This window comes from Peromyscus leucopus, chromosome 16_21 (genome assembly GCF_004664715.2).
Source record: "Peromyscus leucopus breed LL Stock chromosome 16_21, UCI_PerLeu_2.1, whole genome shotgun sequence".
Taxonomy (NCBI): Eukaryota; Metazoa; Chordata; class Mammalia; order Rodentia; family Cricetidae; genus Peromyscus; species Peromyscus leucopus.
This window is the reverse complement of record NC_051084.1, coordinates 14233329-14244561: the sequence shown is the minus strand read 5'-3', so window position 1 is coordinate 14244561 and position 11233 is coordinate 14233329. Positions and strand designations below refer to the sequence as shown.

Genomic DNA, 11233 nt, shown 5'->3' with positions numbered 1-11233 from the left:
GGGGGCTTTCTATTATTTGATTTTAAAAACCAAATGTATATTATTTTTATTAAAATACATTGGACAAATGCATTTTAGGTATTAAAGCATAGCTAATAATAATAAATGGCTTTTCTGGGGGAAAGCATAGAGCTTGAGTCTCCACCTTTAAGAGTGATAGATGCTGGAGACCCAGGGACCCAACTTAGTTGTCACATGTGTTTCAGGTGTCAGTGGTGTTGTGGACTAAGTGGCCCAGGGTCCTCTGCATTGCTCCTGTAAGGTGATTGAGACCACGAGACTAAAGGTCCCTTGCAGCCTCACCGACCCTTCTTCCAGACTAGGTTCATACAGTGATTGACAGACCCTGCTTCCAGGCTGGACTCCGCAGCGGCTGTCCCACCCCTCCTCATTCCTCCCTCCCCACCTCATCCCCCGACTTAGGATAGGGGAGGAGTCTTCTGGAATTCACAGGACAGAAGGTGGTGGAGCTAGAGGCCAGAGTCCACAGGACCCAGCAAACATATGGGTATAAAAGGGCCTTCCTTGTGACCCTGCACATCCTGTGTGCTAATCCTAAAGCTTGCCTGCTGCCATGGAGACCAGAGCCCTCTGGCTAATGCTGCTGGTCCTGCTTGCAGGGTCCTCTGGGGTAACTTCGGAGTATGTTGGCCTGTGTAAGTACCTATCTGCTCCCCTGGGTACTAGGCTGGAACCTCTCAGCAGGGGGAGGGACACAGAAGACCTGCCTGCCTTCTACATCAATTTAATTTACCAGGCACACGCTTTCTTACAGAAATCCTACAGAGGGTCTCTTTGTGCCCCATTTCACAGTCAAGTTAACGGAGGCTCAGAGAAATTGAACATACTTCTCTCCTCCTCAGGTGCTCATCCTTCCTCATTTCCTTCTTTGCTGGAGATTTCTGAACAGTGGTGGTCTTTACACACCGTCCCAGCAAGTTACCAGAACAAAAAAAAAAAAAAAAAAAAAAAAGAAAGAAAGAAAGAAAGAAAGAAAAGAAAAGAAAAGAAAAAGAAACAGTTGAGAAGGCAGTGGAAGCTCCAGATGGTTTACAAAAACCACGGAATCACAGTGCTGGGTGAGAGGTGGCCAAGCTCAGAGACGCAGGGTATGACCTTCACCAGGTCACAGCTGACCAGGGTGAAGACAGTAGGTCTCCTGGGGAGCTGTGAAACCCTGCTACCCCGGGCAGGGCATGTCAGCTGGGTAAGAGCATCTCAGAGCTGGAGCCAGGTTGAAGTTTCAGAAGGTCCCTCAGGGCCCTGGGTCAGGGTCTGGAGTAGCCGAGGAAGGCATGATGGACCCGCTGCAGTGGGGGAGATGAAGAAGGGTGCTGGGTTCCCACGTTCGTAAAGGAAATCCATTAGCCGATGAAAGGAGGCAGGCTTTAGGGGTGCGTGTGCAAAAGCGTACGGTCTTGAAGCAGGAATGCAGGAGATGGAGGAAGCTCACAGCTCAGTCAGGACAAGCTAACCACCCTGTGGTGGCGAGCTACAGCAGAGACACTGGAATAGTTCACATGGCAATCTTCCCCATGGGACACTTTCTGATGGGGAGGGGACAGTTCTTTCTTTTTTTTTTTTTTCATTCTTCTTTATTAAGAAATTTTCTACTCATTCTACATATCACCCACAGATCCCACCTCCTCCCTCCTCCCACCCTCCAGCCCTCCCTCCCAAGCACCCCCACATCCCCACATCCCCCAAATCAAGGTCTCCCATGGGGAGTCAGCAGAGCCCTGCACATTGAGCCTAGGCAGGTCCAAGGAGGGGGACAGTTCTTATGGATCAAACAAAGAAGGGACCCTTGTTTTAAGGCTCAGGGGCCCCTGGATTCCTGGGATCCTGTGAGCTGAAGGGCATTTAGACCTGTTTATGATTTCCTGACCAGGTGTGATGAAGCCAAAAGATAAGCCAAAAGAGGGACCCTAGGCAAAAGGCCAAGTTCTTTGGGTTAGCATTCAGCGGTGCGGGCAGACCACAGCTATCCTTCCAGATCCACGAGTGCACAGCAAGATCAAGGGTCAGCCCGGACTACATGAGAGCCTGTCTCAAAAAAAAAAAAAAGAATCAAGATTTACCCTGAGTCAAATATGAGTGGCTACAGCCCGGAAGCTGTCCTGTCCACCATGCAAGTGGCTGCAAGAAGCTCTGTAGACACAACAAAGGATGGTCATAAATCAAGGCATTCCCTGAGTACGCTGATGGGGATGTCAGGGCTACACCAGAGGGGGGGGGCTTTCGGATGTTATCTGATGGTGTTCTTAGCTTTGGAGTTGGTGGCAGCTGGGGGGTCTGTTAAGGCAACACATTCCAAAGGTTTCACCTTCAAAGGATGCTAGGCACAGCGATGGTTGGAACCAGCGGCAGCCCAGGATGATTTTAGCTCAGTATTCCCACTTTCCACCGTCAGTTCATTTCGTAATGAACTGCTTTTCTTTAGTCATCCCCCACGGGGCAAGACTGTCACGATCTTTGAATTCAGGAGGAAGGGTGGAGGGGGGTTCCACAGAAGCAAGAAAGTAGCCCCAAACATATCTTCTGGCAGCTGACTGGGTTTTGTTTGGACAGCTCCAAGCCAGTGTATGGTCCCGGCAAAAGAAAGGGTGGACTGTGGCTACCCCAGAGTCACAGAAGAACAGTGTAACAACCGTGGCTGCTGCTTTGACTCCAGCATCCCGAATGTGCCCTGGTGCTTCAAGCCTCTGCAGGAGACAGGTAAGGCCAGCCAGCGGTGCCCAGGGCAGCCCTGTCTTCCCACGTGGCTGGGCCTTAGCGGGAATCAGCATTGTCGCTGTGCCTTGGTGGAGGCCTCACATGGAAGACCTCATATCAGGGCCTTTGTGTCAGGGGCAGCTAGTGGCCAGTGGCTGGCACTTTCTGTAAAATATAAACACATGTTCTGAGGGCCAGGGAGATGACTCGGTCAGCAGAATGCTTTCCACACAAGCATGAGGTCATGAGTTTGATTCACGAAACCATGTCAAAAAGCCTGGTGCGGTGGTCCATGCTTGGACCCTCATCACTAGAGAGGGAGAGGCATGGATCCCTGGGGCTTGCTGGCCAGCTAGCCTAACTGGAGAGTTCCAGGTCAGGGAGAGACCCCCATCTCAATAAGCAAGGTAGGTCTAGTGAGGTGGTTCAGCAGATAAAGGTGCTTGCTGCCCAGCCTGATGATGTGGGTTCAATTCCTGAAACCCACATGGCAGCCGAGGAGAACTGACGCTCCCCCAAGTCATCTTCTGACATCCACCTGTGCACTGGCATGCCTCCCCTGCACATATGCACACACACAGAGTAAATAAGTGTAGATACACACACACACACACACACACACACACACACACACACACACACGCACCAAAGCAGATAGCTCTTGAGGAACAACACTTGAGAGTCTATTGAGAGTCTGTCCATCTCTCCCCCAAGACACACACACACACACACACACACACACACACACACACACACACACAAGCTCGGTGGAAACTGGTGTGAAACATGGACACCATGGAGCTGTGGAAGTGGGCTGATTCTGAGCCTGTTTTTAGCAAGCTAGCCATCTCTAGTCCCTATATGACATGCTCACAGCAGACCAGCAGCCAGGCGACAGTGCTGGTGCCCTGGTTCCTCCCCACTCTTGTTCCTGCCTCTGTTATCCCCTCCCTGGGTGGAGCCGGTTGCAGGGCAAGTACCCTGAGAATCCCTGGGTAGGGCTGTGTGCAAACAGCAGATGGCCAAGCACACGGGTGGCTTGCCAATCCTGTTTTATCCAGGCCCGCAACCTACCACATCTTAGGGGGACCATCTACTGTGAACCATCTGTCACATCCAAATGCTGGCTCACCTCCTAAGAGGCTGTATCTCTGCAAGGCATTGTCCTGGGCTGGCACTTAAAGGAGTCCGATGTGCTCTTCGGCCTGGGTAACAGATGGCCGAGCCCCAGCTGAATGGAAGTGTGCCATGTACGGGCTCCTTCTCCTTCTGCAGAGCCCAGGAGGACTGAGTATAGTCAGGAGCAGTGGCAGGAGCTGGCCACTGCCCCGTGATTGGCAGGTCACTTGCCTCTGGCTCCCTTCCAGGTACCATTTCACATACCCGCTGCCAGGACCACTGGGGATCCGGTTACCCAGTTTGACAGTGCCAGGGAGGATGCACAGTGTCTCTTGCAGGCTTTGGGGGGCACACGTTTCCCCTGTGACCAGGGAAGAAGGCAGCCAGGTGCTGGCCTGGGGAAGCCAGGCAGCCCTGGGTGGGGATGATCGGACTCACCTTGACCCTTTCCTTCCTTCCCAGAATGCACATTTTGAAGTCACCCAGGCTCTGGGAAGGGGGCTCTGCACCCTGGACACTTGCTGGCGGTGGTGGCCGAGGGCAACGCTCATCCCTGCTCTGCTCTCTCTGCTGCTGGCCAACCTAGGAGCCTGGAGTCCTGAAGAATAAAGACCCCAACTCAGCACAAGGCTGCTCTGGTTGCTGAGACCTCTGCTCTTGCGTTTATTTCTGCGTGTCGCTGTTGGGATGGGGGTGGGAGGGGGGGTGAAGGGTCACACTTCACTGAGGAGAGGGTGTCCCAGGCCCATGGGGAACAGTCCCTGAGTTGTCACAACACACTGAGAGCAAGAGTCTCAAGCCAGGAGCCCTCTGTTGTTGTGATGAAACCCTCTGACCCAAATCAACTCAGGGGCAGAAGGGCTTATCTGGCTTACACTTCCAGGTCACAGTCCCATCCCTGAGGGAAGTCACAGCAGGAAATTGAATCAGAAACCATAAAGGATGCCTCCTGCTGGCACAGTCTTGGGCTCCTGTTTAGGTGACTTGCTTATAAAGCCCAGCCCCTCCCCCTCGCAAACCTTCTGTGCCCAAGGATGGTGCCGCCCACAGTGGTCTGGGCCCCTTTATATCAGTTAACAAGTAAGACAGTCCCTGCCCCACCCCAAGACAGGCCAATCTGATCTGGGCAGGGCCTCAATTGAGACTGCTTTCTCAGGTGACTCTAGGCTGTGTCAAATTGAGTTAGAGCTAACTAGGACAGTAGGCAGGTGGATCCTTCTACAGCACATTTCCTCTGTAAGATGAGAAAAAGGAGAAGGAGGAGATAGAGGAGGAGGAGGAAGAGGAAGAAGAAGAAAAAAAATAAGAAAAAGAAGAAGAAGAGGAAGAAGAAGAAAAAGAAGAAGAAACACCTCTCCTGCAAGATTTACAAATCTTTATGCCTTCCTTGCAAAGAAAGCAAACTAAGAAAGCCATCATATATTCTGGCCTGGTTTGTATTTATCTACAGTCAAATTTAACACTGGCCACACTGTAGGCGGCATTTTTTTTCCCTAATAGACAGCAATGGTCTCACATCCCTGCCCAGTGTCCACAGCCTCTAGGCTGTTGGTACCCTCTCTTCATTTCCTGGTGAGGCTTTTCTCTGCACCCACTATGGGAAGGTTTGGGGGTGAAATCCCCTGGATGTGCTGCAAGGCTGATCCTTAGCCCTACTCCCACAGGGGACCCTCTTGAGGCCACACCATTCATGCTACTGTGTGCCCCAATTACAGACAACATTGCTTCTCACAAGCTGAGGTTCCATGGTTTCTTCTTCTTGGAAAAGGCCTCGGTCCCCTGAAACACCACTGCACTGGGAATGATGATTCAAGGTGATTTTGGGCCAGTCACATTGAAAGCATATCAGAGGGACTGTTACAGTGACCATGACACCCGGGGTGCACAGGGGAAAACAGTGGGAACCCACTCCTTATAGGACCACCAGAGTAAACTCTGGAGACAGATGTTTGAGCCTGAATGGTAGGCAAAGCTCCTGCCTCCTTGGCTCCTACTTGCTTTTATAAATAAAGGTTTATTGGAAGCAGGGCCAGGATTACAGTGTAAAAGTGGGGCACTGTTATCCAAGTGCAGAATTTTGACATTTTGTTCATTGCATATTTCTACATTACTTTTGATTTTTTTTAAATCCTGATATCTATCTTGATGGCTGATTTTTCTGTGCATTTCCATGCAAAGGGAACACTTTACACCACACTTGACCCTGGTCCCCACCCTGCTTAGTGACCTTGGACTTGGGGCCCTCACTGTTAGAGCTCTGGGTACATCAGAAGCTCTAGTTGTCCCTTCTAGTTGTCCACCTGCAAAGCTCAGGAAGAACACTTCTAGGTTCACGTCACCCTTAACTACAAGCCACGTCTCCAGCCTGACTTTCAGTTTTAAATGGGATCTCGAGATATTTTCTTGACCACTGAGCTCTCTGGCGTCCCCTGCACACTGTCCTGTGAGGTAAGAGCCTAGCTTCCTCCACCCTCGTCCCTGCTCTGCTTGGTGAAGGGAGGGTCCCAGGGGAACCGGTCAGTAAACCCAAGCATAGGGGCAAGCTTCTTGAGTGTCCTATTGCAGAGGTGCCCCCTCAGCATCAAGAAACCTGATTAAAGAGGTCCCGGAGAATAAGAGACCATGGTCACAGAGGTTCCCGTGAGGGAGTCAGCAGTCCCTGGGCCTGCTGTGGCGAATGGAGAGACAGAGGGGGAAGCCCCAGGCCAGGGTCAACAGCGCAGGGCCTTCCAGGCTGGCAGGATGGGCCAGGTTCTGTCTCCTCACCCACAACCGGTTGGCTTTGGAGGTTAAGCACCCCAAGGCTTTAGAAAACCTCTCCCACTTGTAGAGCCCGTGTTTGCATTATGCAAATAAAATGCAAAGAGAGCGGCTGTTTGTAACGGTCCGCGGGATCTGAACCTCATGGTTCCAGCCTGGCTGAACTAACCAACCTGTCATTGTTCATCCACACTGGCCACCCTCCTGTCCGAAGCTGATAGAAGAAATGCCGCATCTTGTCACTCTCTGGTCCTTAGTCACGCCAGGAGGTCGCGGTCACTCTGAGGGGAACACCCCTTCTCTATGGGACAGGTGCACTGGCCTTTGCTCTCCTGGGGGTGCATCAGGCTTGGTCCCCAGCTCCCTTTTCTTCAGCACCCACCCACCCCGTCTACCTCTGCCTGGCCCTCCCTGACCATGGGAACTCAGGATGCTACCCTCCTTCCTCAGGGTCTCGGGGACGGGGGAGGGTGGTGTGGGCTCAGCTGAAGGCAATCTGGTAACATTCCAGGAGCCGTGGCGTTCACGCTAGAATTTCTGGGAGTGTCTTCCAGGCCTAAATGAGGCCCTCTGTGAGCCCACCAGTTACTGAATCAGAACCGTGACTAAAACTCACATGGCTTCACACTGCCCTCTGCTGGCCGTGTGGAGTGGTGGCTGCTTCTCACCTCCTGTCCTCTTTCTAGCTTCCTAAAAGGAGGCCAACCCGGGGCCAGTCATTTCCTTGGGTGGCTTTGAACTATGCAGTGTCCTAGGCTTGTTTATATCCTCCAACACTGTCACCTGAACCAGTGTGGTGCGGAGACCTTCCTGGTTGTGACTGGTAAGCCCAGGGTCACCCTACAGCGTGCCTGTGATCTCCTGTGGGAGCCATGGGACACACGTCGGCCAAAGATAGGTATCTCCCATCCAAGCCCATTTTTGTGCTGTCTAGGGCTTAGGGTGGGTTGGGGCTCAGAGACATAGTCTCACTGAATTGCCCTGTGGGTGTTTGGAAACTTGGGGTGCATTTCTGAGTGTCATAGGGACGTGGGGACAAGGCTGGCTTTGAGTAGATACAAGGTCAGAGATGGCGGGAGTCTGCGATGTGCCAAGTGCGCTCCCATAGGCTGCTGCCTCTGTCGGTGACGATCTAGGGTCCTGTCTGCTCATGGTGGCTGCAAAGCTGTTGTCATGATTTGAACCCAGGCCTTTGCTCTGTGCTGCATCCTGACATAGGTTATGTCCCTAATTTGCTCCTCCATTGCTGTGATAAACACCATGACCAAAAACAACCCGGGGAGGAAAAGGTTGATTTGGTTTAGACGTTACAGTCCATCACTGAAAGAACTCAAGGCAAGAACCTGGACACAGGAACTGAAGCAGAGGCCATGGAGAGATGCTGTTAACTGGCCTGCTCCGCATGGCTTGCTCAGCCTGCTTTCTTATAGAACCCAGGACCATTTGTCTAGGCGTGGCACTACCACAGTGGGCTGGACCCTCCCATATCAATCGGTAATCGATAAAATACCCCACTGATTTGCCCACAGGCCAATCTGAGAGAAGCATTTTCTCAATTGAGGTTTCTGTTCCGGTGGAATTGCACCTCACTCCCCTCCCCCACCTCTTTCCCCAAACCAGCCCCCTCAAAGCCCACCAAACACGGCTTCTCCCCCAGAGAGGCTCAAGGCCGCTCCTATAGGGTATTTAAACTGCACCCCAGAAAACAGACACGTGGTTTTTCGGTCTCTTGTCCCTGTCTCCTCTCTGGAGAATCACCTGGCAACGCTTTACCCATTAAACCGGGGCTTTTTCTTATTTGGTCTGATTTGGATCGCTGCGTCGGCAGAGAGGCTTATGGGGATGCAAAAACCTTTCCGTTTCCTCTTCCCAGACAATTCAACCTCACGTCAAGTTGAAAATAAATAAATAAATAAATAAATAAATAAATAAATAAATAAGGAGCCAAGGCAGGCTGTTTTTGTTTTCTGGCTCACTGTGTCCTGCATTTACCTAGCATGGAGCTACAGGCAAGGTGTCCATTCCACTGCAGTAATGCCCGCACGACACAGCTGCCCACTCGGCCTGCCAGGGCTCCTGTCCTTACAGGTGGCCTGCTTTCAATGATTTTGTGCAGGGGCTCTGCCACCCTGGTCCCTCATTACATCCTCTAGGGTGTGGACGTGCCAGTCCATATTCATTAGATAGTTTATCCCTTCACTTCTCATACTTCATAGGAATGTATGTTGTTTTCAAAAGTTTGTGTGCTGACCTGATTATGGAATGTGATGTGGAGGGGAAGGGGTACAGCGTGTGTGTGTGTGTGTGTGTGTGTGTGTGTGTGTGTGTGTGTGTGTTAGCTGGGGTTCTCTAGAGGAACGGAATGCATGTATATTATAAAAAGGGGATTCAATAAATTGGCTTATACCATAGGGGCACTTGGGAGTCAGGAACAGAAGGATCATTGCAAATTCAAAGCCAGCCTGGTCTAGACAATGAGTTATAGGCTGGGCAGGGCTACATATCGAGACCCTGCTTCAAGCAAGCAAAAACCAAACCAAACCAAACAAACAAACAAACAAACAAAAAAAAAAAACCCAAAAACGAACTGTGTGGTTATCAACCAACCCCCGGCCCCCAAACACACACTATCAGTTTCCCACTCAGGCAGAATCTGAGTTTCTGCTCTGAGATTTGAGTGTGTGCTGCCAGAGGTCCTGGCCATTGCTTCTGAGGTGGCTCGTCCCCTTCTAGGCTGCCCGTGTTCTATTTCCAGCCTTCCCTCTGGGCACAGCGATTACTAGCTGCTTTTCTCTGCAGCTGTCCTTGCCTGCATTGGCCTGGTCACAGCAGTCTTTCCAATTTGTGGCCCCACCTCCCTAACCTGCCCCTAACCCTAATCTGCCCCCCTTGACATCCAGATCTGCTCCACACACTGTGAGTGTGCAGCCCCAGTGACCACTAGAGGGCACCCTTGGGCACTCACACACATTTGTATTGTCCTTTCAAAGCAGGATACATCTCACCCAGCAAAGGATGTGGCACTCAGGTCCCCTAGGGGAGACTGTGCTGGTGACACCCCAGAACAGTTTGTCGGGAGCTTTTAGAGCTGCTGTGTGTGCTTGGGGGAGGAAGGTTTAGACCAGTGGTCCTCAACCTTCCTAATGCTGCGACCCTTTAATACAGTTCCTCAGGTGGTGGTGACCCCCAACGATAAATTTTATTTTCATTGCTACTTTATAACCGTAATTTTGATACTTTTATGCATCGTAATGTAAATATCTGTGTTTTCCAATGGTCTTAAGCGATGACCCACAGGTTGAGAACCACCATTTTTTGACCAGTACTGCTGCGTTGAGAGAGATCTCACTGAAGGAGCAGTGGGTTCATGCCAAGGTTTACTGTTCTGTCTTTGGTGTTGTGTTGGATAGTTTTATGTCAGCTTGACATAAAACTAAAGTCATTTGAGAGGAGGGAGCCTCAATTAAGAAAATGCCTCCATAAGATTGGGCTGTAGGCAAGCCTGTAGGGTATTTTCTTAATTAGTGATAGGGGAAGGCCCAGCTCACTGTGGGTGGTGCCATCCCTGGTGTGGTGGTCCTGGGTGCTGTAAGAAAGCAGGCTGAGTTAGCCACGGGGAACAAGCCAATAAGCAGCACCCCTCCACGGCCTCTGCCTCAGCTCCTGCCTCTAGGATCCTGCCCTGCTTGAGTTCCTGTCCTGACTTCCTTCGGTGATGAACAGTGATGTGGAAGTGTAAGCCAGATGAACGATTTCTTCCCAAGTTGCTTTGTTCATGGCATTCAATCACAGCAACAGAAACCCTAAGACAGGAGTGGACTTATGCCCTTTGCAAGATCTCAGGGCGGCAAGGCTGTTCCCGAAGGAGTCTCGGTGACGTTACTCCTGAGCCATATCTGTGGACCTGAAAGGCAGAGGTGGTGGGAGTGTCTTGGCTGCATCTTAGGCACAACTCTGAGTTTGAGAGCCCCAGAGTGTACCTGTGCCTTCCTGACACCTGAAGCCTTACAGAGCAGGGTATAGGCTTGTGCAGCTCTGCATCTGTATCCAACATGGGGACCTTTCTGCTTGCTCTCCTGGCTCTCTGCTTTGCAGTGATCATCTGAGCTGGAGGGACCTGGGGCTGCACCCACTGATGACCAGGAGGGAGGAGACATGTGGTTAGACTATTGTCTCCCTTTGATGCCAGGGGACAGTCCTGAGGATACAAAGGCATCAGGGTCCAAAGCCAAGCCTGTGTCCCTTGGAATCAATCATGCAAATTGCACATAGAATTGGCTTCCTCGATGGCCTCTAGCACCCTGCAAAGGCTGCAAATATCTGCTAGAGGAAGGATCTGTGTTGGCATAGAGACAATGAGAAGTGGAGTTCAAGACCAACTCTCTTCTCTCCAGGATGCAAGCAGGAAGGGTCAGGGCACTGAATGGTCACCGGGAAGCTTAAGACTCATGCATCGTCAGGAGTGTGGCATCTCCTCATGGAATCTCGGGTACCTACACCCAACTGGTCCAGTTGCGATTATCCATGGCCAACCACGATCAGAAAATATTGAAGCTACTTTTGGAGGGAGACCATATTTGCCCCACTTTAATTACAGCATATTGTCAAGACCACTCTAATTATGGCTAATGCGGTTAAT

The 11233-nt window shown here is 51.3% G+C and overlaps 1 protein-coding gene across 1 annotated transcript; it reads left to right on the top strand.

The window, feature by feature from the left end:
• Window positions 1-537: 537 nt before the first annotated feature.
• Tff3 (trefoil factor 3) lies at window positions 538-4482 on the top strand. Its single transcript, XM_037199997.1, has 3 exons — window positions 538-656; window positions 2572-2718; window positions 4297-4482. The coding sequence occupies exons 1-3, from the start codon at window positions 575-577 to the stop codon at window positions 4308-4310; spliced, it is 243 nt and encodes an 80-aa protein (XP_037055892.1). The 5' UTR covers window positions 538-574; the 3' UTR covers window positions 4311-4482.
• Window positions 4483-11233: the final 6751 nt, after the last annotated feature.

Excerpts from the sequence above, each read along its gene's own strand:
- Tff3 (XM_037199997.1), top strand. The coding sequence starts at position 575 with ATGGAGACCAGAGCCCTCTGGCTAATGCTGCTGGTCCTGCTTGCAGGG. Across the intron at positions 657-2,571 it reads TTCGGAGTATGTTGGCCTGT|CTCCAAGCCAGTGTATGGTC; the intron begins GTAAGTACCTAT and ends TTGTTTGGACAG.